This window comes from Leptonychotes weddellii, chromosome X (genome assembly GCF_054177405.1).
Source record: "Leptonychotes weddellii isolate Sample4059 chromosome X, ASM5417740v2, whole genome shotgun sequence".
NCBI classification, from domain to species: Eukaryota; Metazoa; Chordata; class Mammalia; order Carnivora; family Phocidae; genus Leptonychotes; species Leptonychotes weddellii.
In genome coordinates this window covers 60,826,532-60,847,489 of record NC_138385.1, presented here as the reverse complement: position 1 = coordinate 60,847,489, position 20,958 = coordinate 60,826,532, and the positions used below count along the sequence as shown (strand labels likewise).

Below are 20,958 nucleotides of genomic sequence, written 5' to 3'. Positions count from 1 at the left end.
GTCAAATTGTGCTTCAAGGAACACTTAGTGCTCTTTAAACTGCCCTAGGAATTATAGTAGGAGGTAATATTAGGTGATAATGAAAGAAATACAAAGTGTTTGTCTAACTTCTGCTTGGTTACCACCAGTGATGGGGAACTCACTCTCTCCCTAGGCCATCTGATGTTTGAACAGGTCTGATTATTAACATATTAGAGGTTGAAGAAGCCTCAGAGCTCCTCTGTCCAAGGATTCCCAACCTTTCCTTTATCAGCCCAACTCTTTACTTCTTAAAAGCATTGTATACAGATCCAAGTGGAGCTGGTTGATTTAAAGCCAGTGCCTCTCCCTCACCACCCTGAGAGAAGCCTCAAGTCACTCTTGCAGAATCTTAGGGCTCCAAGGAACACAGTTTGGAAACAAGTGAAGCATAAATTCTTTAAGGGTTGTCTTAATACTAAAGTTCTATGACTCAAAGATTCTTTTGAAACATCAACAACCTAAACCTGTTATGGAGTCAAAGATTAACCTGCCTTCTAAGAAAAACTGCCATTCAGAAGGAAATTTATAGTGAACACAGCAGTTTCCTTTGTATTACCTGATTTCATCTTCCTAACAGTCCTATAAAGCAGGGATTCTTTTTCCCATTTAACAGATAAAGCCACTAAAGCTCTAAGAAGTCAGGTGCTTGGCCTACAGTTACACAGTCTGAAAGTAGCAGGGCCGGAACTTGAGCCCAGGTCCCCTCCTGATTCCAAATCCCCTCCTCATCCCACTCTACTGTGGGATGTGTCTGTGTGGTATCCCTGTAGTTCTGGAGCCCTGGGATTTACAGTGAGGGGCCAAAACCTCATCCAAGCCCACTTGGGTCATAATATGATCTTGTTGCCTTCGAAGACATTGTATGTTGGCTATCAAGCCTCTGTTTTGTCTTTCTAACTCACAAGGCCCAGCCATAGCCACCAGACCATCCTAACACCTTCCTCGTTTGAGAAGCTGAGGTCGACTAGCCAGTAAGATCACTGGGAAGAAAGCCTGAGGACTCTGGTTGTGTATGCACTGTGACAAAACAGAGGGTTCACAAAGGGGGAAAAAAATACAAAAAAGAATAAAAGAGAAAGTTGCTTGAATTTTTATTACTTACTCGGCTGGATGTCTTGATGTCGTGTATAACAGAGAATCAGCTTAATCTTTCCTAGTTGTTGCCAACCACTTAAATTATCCTATTTTATGGGATAGAGAACCTTTTCAAAGATGTGATTACACTTAATCCTCACAGCAGTCCTGTTATTCAGAGGAGCTATTACTTCCATTTCAAATGACAAGGTTCAGAGAGGTTAACTAACTTGTTCCATTTGGTCATTTAACAAATGGAGCCAGAATTTGGGCTTACATTGTCTGATTTCTAATTTGGTGGTCTTAATAACCTAGTGCAAATCATTATGGCAGAATTTGTATGACCAGCAGTCACTGGTTTTGTTCAGCTCAACCTCCAGAATGGGAAGCGGTCTCTTTACGTTAACAAGTCTGCAAGTCAGTGTCAATTCACCATCTAGCTCATCCAAGGAGATGATTTCCAATCCTGAGTCATTTAAAGTGACAGCTTCAAAAGAAAGCCAATTGCCACACTCATAAGAACTGTTATTCATATCATCAGTAATTACCTGCTAGTTCAAGTTATTTGCTCATCCAGCAGATTGAGTTCCTGTCCTGTGCGAGCCACTGTGCTAGGCATCTACTCCAATAAATTTTGTTACAAGTTTTCTGTGATGGTGATGATATATGTAAATCACCTAGTATAGTACCTGGACATTAACATGTAACAACTGTCAATTGAGGGTGGGTGAGTAGGTTGTATACAAGTACATTTATCATCAGTTGCTTCTGGTTTGGAATCTCAGCTAAACACTAGCTGTGTGACTTTGAGCAAATCACATGTTTGCATGTGCTTCTGGTTTCTCATTTGTAGAGGGGGTACAACAGTCACTGACTTGCTAATTGTTAGTAACATTGAGATCATGTCGAAAGAGGACCTAGCACAGTAGCTGAAACCACAGTAGATGCTGTGTAAATGATGGGTCATTATTATGAGGCGGGAATGCCAAGCCACTGCTTTCACCAAAATCAATTTAAGCTGCCACCAGCCTTGCTTTAGAAGCTCATGCCTGGGTCCCAGGGATGCTTTATCTTATGTGAAGACCTTAGCTGTCAGATGCACTATAGCACTAAAGATTTCCCAGCTGGCCTTTCTTTGGACACGTCCTCCCAGACTAGATAGGGGACTACAGGTTTCCACTGCAGATTGCTAAGCAAATATGATTGACTGAATTTTACCGAGAAAACAGAATCTCAGTGAAACTTTTTCTCTGCTCCCTAACCTGTTTGGTGTGTTTCAGAACCTGACAGTGACTCCTCTCTATTTCTCCAGAGTAGCCTAACACAGTGGCAAATAGGTGTTAAGTGAAGGTGTGCTGAAGGAAACCTGTAGGCTGGAGCTACTGTTTGCTCAAGTCGTCCCTTACTTAATAGTCATGCTAGCTGGGCAGGCAACTTCAAAGGCTGGGCATTAAAAAACAGAGTTAGGTATTGTGATCATATTAGACCTATAGGAAAATTAGCCTGCTGTGTTGTTGATGTGGACACAGTAATTAGGACTGAGCAAGTCTCACTAAGGACCATTAGTATTATTACAATTAATACTACAGCCAAACTAAGCTTTCCCTTTTTTCTCTTCTTTGTTAGTTCTCTGGCATCTCTAGGAAGGAAAAAAGCATCAGTATTGACAGCTTCCTTGGTACTTGTATAGTTTAATCCTCATTCCCCCTCGGCACCCTCATATTCACAAACTAAGCAGTCAAGTCTTTCCTTGCTTCCACTGCAGAGGTTCAGGGTTCAAGCTCCCAGGCCCTTTCCCCAAGAGGTGTTCCATGCTTGGTCCCTGCTTTTTGTGTCCTACTAGGAAGAGTCAGTACCAGGAGTTCTGTGCTACAGAATGACTTCTGGCAGGAAATACTCTGGGGTCTGAGACTTCAGCTAGTCTGTCAGCATATCACTACAGTGAAGATGGGAGGCACAGGCCTGGGAGCTAAGATTGCAGCCAGTCCATTGAGCTGCAGAGGTGGTGATATGGGGACTCTACAGTCCCTGATGTCTGGTAGGCTTGGGACCTAAAAGAAAAGAAAAGCGAAATGGGGTTTTTGTGTGGGCAAGGACCAACCAAGCACAATAATGTGTCTAGACAGTGTAGACTTCAGACCTGGGCCTATGATTAAGAAACACTCACACTTGGTAGTTCTTGGGCTGTGTCCTTCAGCAGTAGAGTGGGAAAAGCACTGAAGTAGAGAATTAGAACACCTAAGTTCTAGTCCCAGTTCAGCCACATAAAGACTGTACGACCTTGGGGAAGTCGGTTAACTTGTCTGGCCCTCAGAATCTTTATTGGCAAAATGAGTGTCACATTGTCTACCCTCCAGGGTTATTGTGAGACTTAAATTAGGTGATCAACAGGAAAGTTAGAAGCTTTATCTAAATTCATGGAAGCATTCCTAATGAGGTATAGCAATACAAACAGATAATTCTGGCTCTTTTGGGGAAAAGAGAAATAGGGTACTGGTAGGAGATGAGCCCTGAGGTGATTCTCTAAACATCCAACTGTCTCGAAACTTCCAGAAGAATATAGCTACATCTGTCCTACCTGTGTGGTATTGTGGAAGTAGCATCTAGGAGCCTCCGTTCTCTCAGACTAAGGGAGATAATTTGGAGATCATCTAATTTCCCATTTTGTAAAATGAAAAAAAAAATGGGGGTCCTTATTCCATTTAATTACTATCAAATTAATACATATAATAAATATTAAATTAATATTTCAAAGGTGTGTGCTCAAATATCTGAACTGTGCTATGTACTAGGGAGGAAAAGATGAAAAAAAGGGATGGTTCCTGTCTTCAGGAATCGACAAGTCTTGTGGAGGAGACAGATGTGTACATAAGTGTACATAAGGGTACGTAAGTAAATTCCAGTACTGTGTAATGAGTGCTGTAATTTGTAGGGCTACACAAAATTCAGTAAGAAGGTAAAAGAAGAATCATTAAGTCTTCTGCTTAGATGAGTTGGAAAAGGCTTCACAGAGGAAGTAGCTTTTCAGTGAAGACTTGAAAGATGAGTAGATATTTATCAGATGGAAAGCCTGGGGCGGGAGGAATGCATTCTAGGCGAAGGCAACTGCCTGTGCAGAGAGAGCAGAGATGCAGAGGCATAAGAAAGTATGGTGTGTTCAGCAAACTAAACATTTTAGAATAACTGGAACCTAAATTATGAGAAGTGGCAAGAAATCAGTCTAAGGAGGCAGGCCATAAAGCACTTGTTTGTGTAGAATAATGGCAATAGGGCAGGAATGGCAGAGTAGGAAACTAGCAGAGCCAGGTTACTTGCTGAGTAGAAAATAATGGACAGGAAGTGAGAGTCCAAAAGAGGATCAGAGAAAAAAGAGGGAGCCTGAAGGTGGTGTAGAGAAGGCAGTGGCTATCAAAGGCATTCCAATGTAGGCCGATATGTAATAATATCCATTTCCCAGGGTTGTTAGAAGGGACAATTAAGATTATAGCTAGAAAAGATCTTTGTAAAGTGAAAAGTGCTGTTCACACAGGAGAAGTGATTATTATGCTGCATCTTCAGAAAAGCATAGTAAGCAAGAGCACAGGCTTTGGAGTCAGGCCGCTTGGCTTTGGAACGTGGTCTGCCAATTACTAGCCTTATGATCTTGGACAAGTTTTTAACCTTTCTGTCATGCACGTTTACTGATTCATGGAATGGGCTTACTAATAGTACCTACTTTATTGGATTGCTGTGAAGATTAAATGAGTTAATGTAAGTAACATACAAGAGTTCATCCATTGTAAGCAGCCAGTGTTAGGTTATTATTCTCTTCCAAATGACAGTACCATTTTTGGCCTCCATCATCATCTCATTTGAGTAGCTTAGTGAAGTAGGGAGAGCAAAGAATATTATCCCCACCATATAGTTTGTTCTTTCCTGCTCCTCAGCATTAATGGTCCCTGGGGCTCCTCAGGAGCTGCCTGAGTGCCAGAGGTTCTCCGCCCAGTAGAGGGCTGGGACTTCATTCAGCCCATCAACGCTCACTCTGACCACTGCCTCTGCCCCATCTTCAGGCTTCCGCAACTTGCACGTGGATGACCAGATGGCAGTCATTCAGTACTCCTGGATGGGACTTATGGTGTTTGCCATGGGCTGGCGGTCCTTCACCAATGTCAACTCCAGGATGCTCTACTTCGCCCCTGACCTGGTTTTCAATGAGTAAGTCCCCGTGGGCCCAGAACTCACATAAACATAACATCCTGGCCAGACCTGGTCAGCGGTGATGATAATGGGAGTAACAGTGGGGGGGGGGGGTAGCCCATTTGACCTGTAGGTGAGGCAGTAGAGGCTCCAGCCAGCCTCCCCAATCTGAGGTGCCTTTGCCCTGCCGAAAGGCCACCTGGTGGAAAGCAATGGCGGTGGAGGGGGATGGTGGCTGGTGTGGAGCCATTCCTTTCCCACCCAAGACCTAGTATTTTGGCCATGTTTCTGACCTGTCCTGTCGATTTTCTCCACCTGATGTCAAGGTCCCTCTCCTTCACTCTGAGCAACACAGGGAATGGGCAAAAAGACTAGCTGTGAGAGCTGAAGTTCCTGTGGTCCCCTTGCTACCACTGAGGGCTACTGCCAGTCACCATTTGTCGAGCAGCTCTGCTGTGCCAGGACTATACTAGATACTTTCTAAGTCTAGATACTTTCTCATTGAGCCCTCAGGATAATGAGATTTCCCCTTTTTATAGGTAATATTTTTTAATGCATGGGTAAAAGTAGGCTCAGCAAAATAAAGTGGCTCACCCAAGGCATGATGGTGACAGAATTCAAAGTATGTCTGTATAACTCTCAGCTCTTATACTGCCTCATGGTGGTAAATGACAGGGAGGAGCAGTTCTACCACTCTCTGGCCATGTGACGTTGGCCCAGCCACTTCTCTTCTCTTTAAAAACAGGTTTAAGTGGCGCCTGAGTGGCTCAGTTGGTTAAGCGTCCAACTCTTGGTTTTGGCTCAGGTCATGATCTCAGGGTCATGAGACCTAGCCAGCCCCACATTGGACTCCACGCTCAGCAAGGAGTCTGCTTCCCCTCTCTCTCTGCCCCTACGCCCACTTGTGCTCTCTGTCTCTCTCTCAAATAAATAATACATCTTAAAAGAAATAGCCCATATGTCTATCGACAGATGAATGGATAAAGAAGATGTGGCGTGTGTGTGTGTGTGTGTGTGTGTGTAATGGAATATTACTCAGCCATCAAAAAGAATGAAATCTTACCATTTGCAAGTAGTGCATGGATGGAACTAAAAGGTATTATGCTAACCAAAATAAGTCAGTTAGAGAAAGACAGTTATCATATGATTTCACTCATGCATGGAATTCAGTATACAAAACAGAGGATCATAGGGGAAGGGAGGGAAAAATAAAATAAGATGAAGTCAGAGAGGAAGACAAACCATAAGAGACTCTTAACTACAGGAACAAACTGAGGGTTGCTGGAGGGAAGTGGCGTAGGGGATGAGGGTAACTGGGTGATGGGCATTAAGGAGGGCACATGGTGGACTGAGCACTGGGTGTTATATGCAACTGATGAATCACTAAACTCTACCTTTGAAATTAATAATACACTATATGTTAATTAACTGCATTTAAATAAAATATTTTTTAAAAATAATAAATAAAAATAAAAACTAAAAACAGATTTAATTAATCCTTGTCCTGCCCACCAGCTCTATTTATCCTTCATGAATTTGGCCAAGGGCTCAGACTTTGGAATTACACTTACCTCAACTAAAATCTCTGTTCTATAATTTCCTGAATCACTGTCTTTGGGCAAGACTTGACTTCTGTGACCTTCAATTTCCCTGTCTGTTAATAAAATATAACTTTCTTAAATGGTTTGTTATGATGACTAAAATGGGAGCTAATGGATGTGAAATGCCTGGCCCATGATAGGCAAGAAATAAAAAAGAAGGACCTTTCTGATCCTCTTTCCCTAATAGTGATAATCTTCTCTCTGTCTGTTGTTCGAGGTCCCCCGATAGCATGTGACTGGAGCTGGCCAAAAAAATCTCCCCAAGGACCTTGAGCTAGTCTCACCACAGAGAATCCTTTTGGATAGGGCAGAAATTGACCTTCCTTCCCCTCCAGCCCTCTAACCCAGAAAAGCCTTAAAATAAAATGTACAGGCTACTGGTTCCTTCCAGTACAGCAAGGCCATATGGGGGAAAATGAGTATCCCCAGCTGCCCTCTTCCAACCCAGCTAACCCTGGTAGCCAGGAGCTAAGAATAACCATTGGGCTTTTGGCACAACCTGCTTTATGGTTTCAAGATCTCCAAAGAGTTACTTAAGATGCCATCTTCTGGGACAGGCCTTTAAAAGCCCTCTCCTGTGTATCTCTCACCCTTACTCTCCTGCTGCCCTCCACTCTGGGCACCTGCACCACCCTCCCCATCCAGAGCCCTAAGACCCTTGAATCTTTGCAAGATGATAATTGGTGTTTTCTAAATCCTCATTCCCTTTTCTGCCTCCGTGGAAGTAATGAGGCACTCCTTCTCAGCTTTCTGGCCCACTCCCATGTAGCTCTTCAGAAGGCACAATGGGACTCTCAGCACGGGCAGGGTCCTAGACCCATCAAGCCCCAGCGCTCCTGAAACAACAGCGCCCCCCTTCCTCTTGTAGGAACCACCATGTGAGAGCTCTTAGAGTCCCTAGAAACATCTAAACCAATGTTTCTCAACAGGGATGCTGGTGACATTTTCAGAGGAATAATTTGGCATTGTGTAGGGTATTCTTGCATATTGGAATATGTTTATGTTTAACATGCCTGGCACCAGCCCACTAAATACCAATAGGATCTCTGTCACTGTAACAGGCCACACTTCCCCCACATATATCTGGCATCCACTAGGGAGGTAGTACACTCCAGTACCAGCCACTAATTTTTGCCAGCCTCCTCAAGATATTAATATGGAGACTGAAGCCCAAAAAGAGAGAGAGAGGGACTATGAGCCAGCCCATTTCCTGATCTCTCTGACACCAAGCCCTGTCATCAGCCCTGCTTTCTTCTCTCCTCCTCCCCTCTTTGTGGAGAACACATGTTGTGAGGGTAATGGGCTTGGACCCCAGCTGTGTGACCTTGACTAAATCACCTAATTTCTCTGAACCTCAGTCTTCTCATCTGTAGAATGGTGAATAGTATTAGAATGGCACCTTCCTACATGTCATTTATTGAACACTTACTATGTGCCAAGCACTGAGCTCAGTGTTTTCTAATTTTCATCTCTTCTGTTACCACTCTCTCTTATTCTCACCTATCTCTGCCCTCTTCCTGAATTCCATTCCTGCCCCTTGTCTTCTGCCTTCCACTCTCTTCTCCCTTTCCTTCCCATTAACTCTCTCCCTACTCTTTTTGTCCTTTCTCCTTCTTGTTCCCTTCCCCTCTGAATTCCTTCCCGTGCCTTCCCTTTTTTCTTCCTTTTTTTCCCCACATTTCTCTGTCCCTGGGACTTGCAGCAGTGTTACATCAATCCTCCACATCAGGACCATGATTTCAAATGGTAAAAAGACTGCAGTGTTATCATCAGCAGAGGCTTGGAAGTACAGTAGAGCCTGGAGCCAGATCAGGTCCAAGGGTCAGCAGATCTTACTCAAAAATTCTCTAGGGTGAAAGACCTTGGAGCAACACTGCTTTGGTCAGTTGACTTGTGATACTGTCTAAACACTTCCTCTTTCTAGCTGGTCTCCAGCCTGGATTGAATACACCATCTGCCCCCCTTCCCTTTTTCTCTAGGGCAGCCAAGATCTTTCTGAGATAGGGTGCTGGGCTTCCACCCAACCAGTACCAGGCCTGCTTAGCCCATGGACAAGGCTAGTGGTTTGGGGACCAAAATGTCAAACCACAAACATCAAGCCTAGTCTTGGTCTTTTTCTTCACCACTTAAGTGGGTGTTAAATGCCCTTTCCTTTCTCCACAAGATACAAAATCAGTTTCTCTCTCTCTCTCTCTCTCACACACACACACACACACACACATGATTTCTGAAGTGCTGAAAACCAGGAAAACCAACTAGCAGGAAGATGGTGCATCTCCTAGAGGCTTGCGCTTGCCATGGCCACTCATAAAACAGAGAGGTTGTTCACCCCTTAGAAACTGTTCAAGCCTTGGCCACTTCCCTATATAATTTATAGGCGATAATGTGATGATCTGTTGACAAGTCACTATAGTGAAAACAGCTCACATGTGTTTACAACTCCCGAACTGTGATAAGGAACCACCATTATATGAGGGAGTAGGCTCCCCTTCAAGGTACATTTAGATTGGACATTTGGAAACACTTCCTGGCTGATTTGATAAGTATTGGAACTCACTTTGTGAAGGGACAGTGGGGAATCTTCTTCCCTGGATTTTTTTTTTTTTAAGTGACAAAATTTCTAGCAAAAGAAATGGTATTTATGCCAAGAGACAGGGGAATTGACAGGATAAATTACTGTGGTCACTCGGAAATCCTGGTGTCCTATGTTAGGAGTTGATTTCTAAAGCTTAACTCCTAGAAATACTCCATGTTGGGATGCCTGGGAGGCAGGTTCTGGCTCTGGCTGGAGCTGGGATATTAGAACTGTAGTCAGGGAGACAAATGAGCCTGGCCCATGGTGTTGATTTGGTTAGGCTTTCCTGTCTCTGTCTCAGGAAACAGGAGGGGCACGGGGACCTGGAAATTCCATGTGCTAACCCCTATCCTGACCAGGGAAGATGAGTAGTTACCAGGATGTCAGGATTTGGGGGGGGAAAAAAAAAGAAGAACCTTGTTCCTTGTCAATGAAGCACCAGCAGGAGAAACAACGAGCTCTTCTTGGAGAACCTGGGCAGGGCAGGGCAACCAAAGACATTCTCTCTGAGCTTATTGTTAAGCCTTCCCTTACTCCTTTCCTTTCTCCGTCTGTCTCCTCTGCAGGTACCGCATGCACAAGTCCCGGATGTACAGCCAGTGTGTCCGAATGAGGCACCTCTCTCAAGAATTTGGATGGCTTCAGATCACCCCCCAAGAATTTTTGTGCATGAAGGCACTGCTGCTATTCAGCATTAGTAAGTGCCTGGAAAGACAAAAATGCCCCTGGGGTCAATAGGGGCTCAGAGGGGAGCTACTTTTTCCATTAAAGATTTATCAGGGAGAAGCCAGCCCCTAGGCATTTCCCTTCTTCGTTCACCCTCCCTCCTCCACTCTCCCTTTAGCATCCTTTTTTTCTACCAGGTATGAATTTCATGGCTCAGACTATTTTCTTTGCTAGAACTCAACCTCTGTTAGATCCCCAGCTACCTCCAGTCTCTCTTTGGAACAAGGCTTTTGGAGCTGGCTATAGCAGGTCTCTGAATTTTTCCATAACTTCTATCATAGAAACAGGCAAAGACCACCTTATATTTATTGCAGAGCAGAAGGAATTGCCTCTGGAAGGAATTTCCTCTTCTGCCAATAATAGGAGGTCTGTGTGAGCAACTCAGATAGGGTTTATTAGGCAGCCAAGTAATGTTTCTTTAATGTCTCTTCTAAGCAGAATGTTATCTTAGCCCCCGTGAGGGAAAAAGGAGGTCAAATTTGATATTCAAAGCTATATATTTTAATTGTCTAAATCAGAGCTGGACAGTGACAACATAAAACCACAGGTTCTAAGAAATGTGTAGATGAGAAGACTAGAAAAAGGAAAGGCTCAGTAAATTTTGTTTACTCAATGTCCTTCAGATTGGGTCCAGCTAGCCTTTTGTCTAGAACTTCCTGGCAGACTGAAGGACCCAGGCATACAGACTTCAACTGACAGGAAACCAAGTAGATGGTTCCCTCCCTGTGGGGGTGGGGGTCAAGTTTGTGGTCAGAAAACTTGGTGCTTTGTCTAATGCTCCTTTGTGGGCATGTTTCCCCTCCCCATTCTGTCTTCATCCCACATCAGTTCCAGTGGATGGGCTGAAAAATCAAAAATTCTTTGATGAACTTCGAATGAACTACATCAAGGAACTTGATCGTATCATTGCTTGCAAGAGAAAAAATCCCACATCCTGCTCGAGGCGCTTCTACCAGCTCACCAAGCTCCTGGACTCTGTGCAACCTGTAAGCAAATGATGGAGGGTGCTTCGTCAGGGAGAAGCAAGTTGATAGAGCTAAGTGATCATATGCTCCTCTAGGATCCGGCACCACCTGTTGGGAGGTGCTTCCATTCTCCTCTGGCTTTGAGTGTGGTCCAGGAAGAAAATGCAATGGAGAAGAAAGGAACACAGGTCACATTGCCCCTGGATGTTGTGAAAGAGGTGGAGGAGTTGAGAACAGAGCAGTGGGGACTCAGGGAAAGGGCTTAGAGCAGATAAGTTCTCCAGGCAGACAAAACAGACCTGAATGTTTTTCCCCTCTCCCTTCAATCATGTGTGTGTGTGTGTGTGTGTGTGTGTGCGCGTGCGCGCACGTGTGCGTGTGTGTGTGTGTGAAAGACACAGGAAGAGAATGTGTGTGTGGGGGGGTGTGGGTGTGTGGGTGTGTGTGTGCATTCACGTGCATGTGGTGGGGAAGAGGAACACAAGGTCCTGAGTCAGAGAGCTTGCAATGGTGTAAGGGATCTCTTGGGATCCCTCAGTAACTCCCTGGAGACCATTTAGTGTACATGTGTGCGAACATACACACATCCACAGGGAGGACCAAGGACAGGGAAGGAGGAAGAAATCAAAGGTGGGGGGAAGAGCCTGACGGAAGCCAACTCCTGGTCAAGCCTGTTTTCTCCCTCTCATTGCTCCCCCTACAGATTGCGCGAGAGCTGCATCAGTTCACTTTTGACCTGCTAATCAAGTCCCACATGGTGAGCGTGGACTTTCCAGAAATGATGGCAGAAATCATCTCTGTGCAAGTGCCCAAGATTCTTTCTGGGAAAGTCAAGCCCATCTATTTCCACACGCAGTGAAGCTTTGGAAGCCCCCATTTTCTCACCCCACTCCACTCCCCTTTTCAGATATCTTCTGCTTGTTATAACTCTGCACTACTTCTCTGCAGTGCCTTGGGGAATTTCCTCTTTTGATGTACAGTCTGTCATGAAGATGTTCCTGAGTTCTATTTGCTGCACTTCCCCCCCCCTTTTCCTCCTTTCTCTTTTTTCCCTACCTATCTGACCCTCCCATGGCACTTTCAGACTCTGCTCCCTGCCATGGCTCTTATCTGTGCTTTGAATGGTGTTGTATTTCTTTAAATCTGTGATGATCCTCATGTGGCTCAGTGTCAAGTTGTGCTTGTTTATAGCACTGCACTGTGTGCCAGCCACACAAAAGTTTACTCACCTAATGCCACGGGAAGTTTAGAGAGCTGAGTATCTGGAAAAACAAAAACAAAACAAACAACCCTCCTAAAACCAAAAATCCTGTAGGGTTTTTTCTGCTTAAAAAAATAGAAAAACAAACAGAATTCCCCCAACGAGGCCAACAGTGACTAGAATAAGGTGAAAATTGCAAGCCCATGGGGAGTCACTGCTTTTTTTTTTTTTTTTTCCAAGTTCAGCCTCCCGGGGAGACTTTATTTTCTGCCAATGGCTATTGCCATTAGAGGGCAGGATGACCGCATAGATGAGTTAGGAGGGGGGAGACAGATTTAAGAGAGGACAAAGAGGACAGATGGATCACCAGTACCTGCCCACAGCCTTGGCCCCTGACGGCTAGACTGCTTAACTGCAGTGCAATTCATTGTACTGAAAATGTGCTTCTTGTTTGAAAACGTGTCTGCATGTGAACGCCTCCCCTCCAGCCAATCCTTTTTCTCTCTCACCCTCTGCCTCCACCCTCAAATTGACTTTCAGTAAGCTTTTCTAAGAGCTTTGGACTGAATGTTCTCTTTAGCCAAAACTTGGCCACTTCCACTGAAGAGTCAGACCAGTAAGAAAGAAAGGAGAGATCTGACCCTTTGGAAGGCCCTATCCAGAGCCAGGTCTGCTTTCCCATTTGTAGGTCAGGGAAGAGGCTGGGGCTGGAGTCAGAGGAAAAAGAATCGATGGGTTGGTTGTTTTCCTGCTTAGGACACTGAAGATTTGATCACTCTTTGCCCTTACCTTTAAAAGACCCCAATGTTTTCTGCCTGACTCCATGTGGCTGCAAGCTCCCTCTTACCCTCCCTTCAGTGTTTTGTGGGCCTGGACTTCACCAGATTGTATTACAGCCATGGTGGTGAGGTTTGTCCTAAATGGCATGTTCACAGACTCTCTGCTAAGAGCTGCTACCACCAAGAAGGCTAGCAAGCCAGCAGTCTTGATGCCAGTAGGCTGAAAGACTTCTTACCAAATGTCGTTCATCAACTATCAGATCTCTGGAGCCCTTAGACAAACTGGAAAGAAGGCATCGATGGGACTGGACAAGCCAGACATCTTGCCCTTGTCCCCTAGAGATGATACCTTCCCACCAAGTGAAGAAATACCTACTTCTTCCTTCAGAGCAGCTAATGGGGCTATGCGGGTCACGGTTAAAGAGAAAACTCAATTACCAGGGTGAGAAGAATGAAGGCACTAGAACCAGAAACCCTGTAAATGCTGTCCTTGCCCCCCAGCATATCCACCTGCAGAAGTCATGGGAAGAAGAGAGAAGAAACTAAGAGGAGACTGACTACTAAATTAAAGTCTTCAAAGGCAAAATCTAAAGCCAGATGGGCACCATCTGGTCGGTTTACCCATCATCCTCCTCTGCTGCTTATTCTGGGCTCTGACATCGGCCATACTCACTCAGACCCCCCCACCTTTGTTGCTGCCTCTCAGCCAGAGGGAGGCTGAAACATTTATACTACAGAACCATGACCTCCTTTGGAAAGGTCTGGTTTGCGTGGCTCCAATGGGCTGCCATCCATGAACTCAGGGTGTGCTCTTGGGACACTGGTTTCATATGGTCCTTTGGCACACCTCTCTTTTGCTGACTTTGTCCCCCAATCCTGAGTTCAGGGGCAATGTCCGCCTACTTTCTTGTCTTGGCAACTGCCTCCTCAGTTAGGTCTTACATTCATCTGCTAAATTCAAGAAATCGGGGGCCAATTACCAAGCTGCCCATTTCAGTTGGTTCACTCTACTTATTGAGAAGATAGTTTCTGAGTGACACGCTATTATCTACATGGGTTTCCTCCCCTGATTTCTGTGCTGATATTAATAGCCAAATGAACTTGCAAAACAGCTTCTTTAAATAACAAGGGACAGGGGAACCTAAGATGGGTGATATACCAATCCAAGACTGCTGAACAAAACTAAAACTGACAGGTTCTCTTTCTGGGGTAGGATAGACAAATCCTGGTTTTCTTCATTAGGACATCATTTGGCTTATGTAAGCTCACGAGATTACTTCTGGCTGTTTTAAACAGAAAACAAAAATCCATCACTCTTTTCAGTTACACTAGGCTATAGTTTAATAGCTCCTTTACATCTGTTTTAAAATTATTTTCCTCTTTTATGGTACATGGATTTGATTATATCATTCTAATATCTCTCCTTGTAAATACTAGATGCTCTCCTTTTTATTTCTCTGACTACCAAATTTTTCACCTTTATGGATTTCCCAATTGTGACTCTTGTCTTTATGAATATATACGTTTTGCATTTGTAAAAGCCAAAAATCAGTGAAACAGCAGTGTAAATTAAAAACAGCAACAACTAAACTACTCTGAAATTCTGAATGGCAAGACTAGGGAAAAATGGCCTAAACAAGGCTGTAGGCCTAGTGTTTTCGCACTGGGGTTTCAGTGAGTGAAGGAGATTTTAGCTTGGCTTTGTTCTCCTACAGATAAAAGGGGGATTCTCTTTTTTTCTTTTGGTCATTGATGTGCTCGCCAGTGTAACTGACAGAAGTCTCATTTGGCATGCGCTCTGCTGTACAAACAGTTGATGTGGTTGGTACACTGTGGCTCACCCGTGAAGGCTCAGCCACCTCGATCCACTGACCTGGTGAGCTGAAAGATGAGGATCACTCACCAGGCAAGTCATGGTAACTGTCTCTAAAGCGGTTTGCAGTGCTCGATGGGGATGGAGCGAGGAAGAGAAAACGAAGGAGCACCAGGGACAAGGCCCCATCTGTGCTACACGGGAGACAGCCGCCAGAGCCGCAGACTCTGTGGCCAAAGAAAAGAGTCGTGTGGCAGTTTCAGCTCTTGGTCACTGAGCAGCTCTCCCAGGCTTGGCCTCTGAGCTGAAACAGGGGTTGGGTTCTTTGTTCTATAGCTTTCCTGTGCCACAGACAGTATCGTTCTTGGAGAGTTCATTATTTTTCTCATGAGAATGGAATTTTCTGAAGGATTCTGTCATATATCTTTGAAAAAGAAAATCGGTAATACACATATTTTTATGTATGTTCACTGGCACTAAAAAAGAAGAAAAAAATGCTTTGCCCTGTCCTTTGGATAGTTGCTGAGGTGATTCCAGGTTGCGAAACAATGTGCTGATGCTAGAGTCCCTCTCTGTCCATACGCTACTTCTAAATCCATATAGGCCTATGTAGCAAGAAGTATTCTATTTGCACTTTAAGAGAAAGTAGTTTCATCGTCCACATGATAGTAACACTACACAAATGACCTAACTTTGAGCTTCAAGTAGCTTCTAAGTGTTTGTTTCATTAGCCACAGCACAGACTTGGCCTTGCCCTCTTTTCTCTCTTGATAATTCTGCAGGGCTCAAAAGCCCAAGCCACTCCCGTCTACCCCGTTCCATCCCTGTGCCAGGGTTGCGCCTCATGAGACTCTCTCCAGACAGCCCTGTAACTATGCCTGCATGGCTCTGGGGAGACAAGAGGCTGACTACTAATTATCTTGTGCCAGTTGCCCAGGTGAGAGGGCACTGGGCCAAAAGAGTGGCCTTTGTGCTCAACCTCCTGTAAGGGGTCATGGGAACCAGGAATGCTTAAGCACAGGATTCAATCCCAAACTTAGGGTCAAAATAAGTCATTTAGCATGTGCATTTTCTTGTAAAAGGAAGTTTCTACCCCTGCTGCCTTTTATAGGCAGGTCTGTTTCTCACCACTAATCTCTTTGAAAATCTTTGAAAGCAGTTTGTTTTTTTTGTTTTTTTTTTTTAAAGACAAAGAGATGAAAGCATCACATTATGTAACCAAAGATTACACTGTATCTGCTAAGATACCAAAATTTAAGAGCAGGGAGGGAACAAGAATTAGTGCCTCTTTGGTCAACTATCCAAAGACAGACTACAGGACTTTGTTGTTGACTGACTTGTAAGAGTTTGGTGGGTTTTTCCCCCAACAATATAAATGCTTAGAAAAGTGGAAGATAATTTTGAAAAAACTGGGTTTATAGGTCCTTCACTAAGTGATTTTATAAGCAAAACTAGCTTTCCTTTTCTCTAGTAGTTGCTGAGCAAATTCTTAAAGCTCCATTGTTGCATGGTTGGAAACGGAGCTGTCTTGGCCACTGTGTTTGCTAGTGCCCGTGTTAGCGTATCTGAAGATGTGAAGCCCTTGATGAGAAGGGGAGCATTTAAAGGACTAGATTTTGCACTAGAGGGACAGCAGGCAGAAATTCTCATTTCTGCCCACTTTGGACGGCACAAAAAGTTCTCTTGGGTTTAAGGCAGAAGGTTGAAATATATTGTAAATGAGTATTTGTATCCATGTTTCAAAATTGAATTATATATGTATAGATATAATGTGTTCTGATAGCTTTATCTTTCTCTGCACCTTTATATTTGGTTCCAGGTCATAACTGATACCCTGTACTTGTAAGAGAGGCTACAGTTACATTTTGGAAGCTCTCTCAGAATGGAAAAGATACGTGGGTTGATCAGATAACGAAGAGATCTCTGCCTCTATTGGGGCCTTACCCACAGGCCTAACAGAGGAGCAGAGGGGGAAAAGAATAGGGTACATGATGTATTGCACTTTACTAGCCCAAGACAGATGAATGTTTAAAGGGTGGTGAAGACTCATTGGAATCAACTGGGATTTCCCATAGAGAAGGCCCAGACTTGGGGCCAAAGGCCCACCCAAATGATTAACCGATAGACCCCTGATGGGACCTGAGCATTGGAAGAAGGAGAAACATTCTTTGTTCTTCACCATCCTTGTGAGAAAAGGGCAGTTTCCTGCACTTGGGAACCTGGAGCAAGTGCTCCATCTTTTACACAATCCACTCACCTACGATTGAGGTGCTCTTGCTACTGGGTGTCTTGTGTGCTCTAATTTTGGTTTTGGATATGTTCTGTAAAGATTTCAACAATGAAAATGTGTTTTTATCTGTCAAAAAATTGTCAGTGTACTAGAAGTTGTATCTCTGTAGATGCAGGTCCATCTCTGCCCTTGGGTAGGGATGTTTTTCTTCAATTAAGAAATTGACACTGGGGTCTGCTGCCCAGAGCCTCCCAACCTTAAACCATTTCTAGGTGAAGGCAGAAAATTCCACATTAGTCACTCCTCCTCTTCAGATGCTTAGGCTGAGGTAACAATTTGGAATGTTCCTGCACCCAGAAATTAGTGATAAGTATTTCAATTTGGCAGGTAGACTTTTAAAGGGAAAAACGGCCTTTGATGCAGTTTTGATTTATCCCCATTCGATTAAGCCAAAAAGTAATATGCATTGATTGGTTACCAACCCCAATTCAGTATAGTGGGGGTGTTGATCCCTTTCCTTACCTCACCTGTCTCTTAGCCTTCTATAAAATTAAATGAGGAGCTATGGACTGAGTAGCCCCTGTAGCCTAAAACAGTCTCCACATGCACTAATTCATGAGGCTGTCTGTCATATGGCTGCAGATTCCACTGGCCACCAAAGACTGAAACACATACGTATCCCAACAGAAAGAAATTCCTAAAATGTTGCTGCTTCTCCGGTGGCCCCCCTCCCTGGCTGCTGTTTTACCTTTTGGGACTCTGTTCCCTGCATTGCAGGCAGGCCAGGCCTGCAGTCTTTCCCATCCTTAGCCCTTGGTGCTAACTGTCCTGCAGTGAAGTGCCTGTGGGATTGTCCTATTCCATAAGCCACTCAGGTGCTGAGAGTAGCCACCATTGGGATAACCCAGGCTAAAAAAAAAAAAAAAAAAAAGAGTCCCCTCACCATTCAGTGACACCTTTCTGCTTTCCCCTAGACTGGAACGTTGATTAGGGAGTGCCTCAGATGTGACATTCTTGTGCTGTCCTTGAGATTAATTTGGCAGCAAGAAGGAGCAGACAATGTAACCAGATGTAAGAATTAACTTTCAATGTTGAGGGAAAAAAGAAGAAAGCATCATATAAAGATTTTTTTTTTTTTTAAAGAAACATTAATTTTGCTTGGAAGTTCTTTTGATGGGGCTTCAGTTCTTACAGCGGCACTTGGCCTCCACTGGGTAGCAGGACCAGCCCCAAGCGCTAGTGCTGTGTTCTTCTTTTTGTAATCTTGGAATCTTTTGTTGCTCTAAATACAATTAAAAATGGCAGAAACTTGTTTGTTGGAATACACGTGTGACTCTGGGTTTGTCTCTGTCTCTGCTTTCAGAAATGTCATCCATTGTGTAAAATACTGGCTTGCTGGTCTGCTGGTTAAAACTTGGCCGCGGCCCCTGTTGTGGCTGCAGGCTCAAGTTATTGTTAACAAAGAGACTCGAGAAAAGCTGCTAATGTCCTCTTATCACCACTCTTAATTTGTTAAAACATAAAACCATCTAAAATTTCAGAGGAATGTCATCAGAGTTTTTTTAATTAGCTCTTTTTTTATTGGCTGTCTTTATTGAAGTCAAGAGTTGGTATCATGCCCAGTGGCCTTTTATGCTATGTTGATTTTCACATATTTTAAAAAATCTTTGCACAGGGGTTATAAATTTGCCCTGTGTTGGTCCTAGCATAGGTTGAGCTGGGACCACCAAAATATCAAAGAGTCTGGGCTAAGAAAGCACAGATGGACCCTGATGACCCATTACAACTTCTCATCAAAAACCCTGAGCTTGTCAAACAGGGGAAAGGCACACAAAACCCAGCTGTTTACCCTCATCTTCATCCTTATGGGAACATAAAATGATTGGGAGCTTCACTGCCCGGTTCTTGCCAAGCTTCAGATAAGGAATGGGCATGTTCACATGTTCACATTCTCACTGTTTTTCAAGAGCCATACCGTCCTTGGCCACCCAAGTAAAATCTGAACCAGCTTTCTTTGAGGTTTTTAAAGGTTTAGGCAAAGTGGCCTCCTGTCTCTTCCCAGTTTGGATACCAACATGAGATCCCAAGTTGAATTTCTGAGTTAAAGATACAGACCATCAATGAGGTGTGACAGATGCATTAAGGAACAGTATGAAAGCACTCTGTGCCTCAGTGTCCTCACCTGTAACAGGGGTTGTCACAATGCCTCTCTCCTGGGCCAGACTAGAGATTCAATAAGAATGTATGGGACCCAGCTGGTGAGACAAATGCTCTTACTTCATTCCCTGTTAAAATGTGAGAACCCCTGAGAAGGATCCCAAGTTGAGATGTATTTGTCATTGACCCCCTCAGAGTGGATGGATTTCTCAAATTTTTCCTGAACACAATGCTTGACGGAGAGAAGAAGAAAACAAGAGATTTGGGGGATGTGTGTGTCTAAATAATAGAGAATACGTATGTTTGTGGGTTACGTGTGTCAGAATCTGCCTCCAGAAGACCCCTCTGACCACCATTGCTTAGTTCTCTTCTCTTGTACCTACAGAGAGTGGTCTAACAGCCACCCTACTTGGTTTTATTTACCACTCAGTCCCTGCCTAAAGTAACAAGGTAGTTAGCTTCCGCCATAAATTTTCCAAGGTGTAGCAAAGCACAGAGGTCAGGGAGACAATGACATCTGGTGGATTTTAAAAAGAGCTGGAATCCAGAGTCCAGTGTGTGACTTGTTCATAGTCATACAGCTAGTGTATAGCTAGGATTCTGACCTGCTGATTCACTTGCTATATGGTCCTGGGCAGCTCTCTGCCTTTTTCTAGATCTTAGTTTTCTCATCTATAAAATGAGTGTATCTGAAGATGTGGAATAAGACTAGACGAAATGGGAAGCCCCTTCCAATATGGAAACCATGCTTATTGCAAACTACAGTAACGCCTTTCTTAATCATGACATAAAAGGGGAAAGGAATGGGCGTTTCATTATCCCTAGAACGCGTAGTTTTGGAACTAAAATCCCCATATTTGTACTCAAGAAAAATTTACTGAATACCTGGAGAGCACAGGGTCAAAACAACAATTGAGTCCTGTGTTATCAATGCTGTCAACCCCTTGATTGATGGGAAAGGGCTCAAAAGTGAAATAATTTGTTTACCATTTGGATGATCTCATAAATAGCAGAGATACTTAGGAGTTAAGCAAGCCACGGTCCATGCTTTCATGAGTTTATAGCCTATTAAATGCCTCAGGCCAGGCCAGTCTGGGACTTTTTATCAAATCCACCCCCAACCTCTTTACATCCATCCCTCAGACAAGATTAGGCTAACTTTTGATCGATAATTGCTGCCTTTTAGAGATAGAAGGGGTCTTAGCATCTAGCCCAAACATTCTTCACATGAGAAATCCAGGCCCAAAAAAAAAAAAAATTATATATATACATATATATATATATATATATATATATATATATATATATATATAGTGAATTAGGACTTGTGGCAATGGACTAGCCCTAAAACACCAGCTTATAGTCCCTTCATATGCCTGCAGGCAAAATGCTAGGGTGACAGGGCACCTGAGAATCTTTACCATCCCTTTGCACATTGGTTCAGAACCCTGGTGTGAGAGCCTCTGCTTCTCATCTGTTTTTCCCATGTACACAGTTCAAGAATCTCTATTCCAACCACAACACGTACTTCGCCTACCATCCACTCCCCAAGAGGTTTTCTTCATGCCACTGCGGGGGGTGGGGTGAGAGGAGGAGAGAATTATTGACAAAGCTGGAGAAGTAACTGCAAAAGCAAT

The 20,958-nt window shown here is 43.9% G+C and overlaps 1 protein-coding gene across 1 annotated transcript in view; it reads left to right on the top strand.

Annotated features, from left to right (window-relative positions):
• The window catches only part of AR (androgen receptor), a 184,303-nt gene extending 166,011 nt beyond the window's left edge, over positions 1–18,292 (top strand). Inside the window, exons 5-8 of the mRNA XM_081808772.1 lie at positions 5,148–5,292; positions 10,017–10,147; positions 11,005–11,162; positions 11,845–18,292. Of these exons, the coding sequence (XP_081664898.1) occupies positions 5,148–5,292; positions 10,017–10,147; positions 11,005–11,162; positions 11,845–12,000 (590 nt within the window). The 3' untranslated portion in view covers positions 12,001–18,292. The remainder of the gene's footprint in view (positions 1–5,147; positions 5,293–10,016; positions 10,148–11,004; positions 11,163–11,844) is intronic.
• Positions 18,293–20,958: the final 2,666 nt, after the last annotated feature.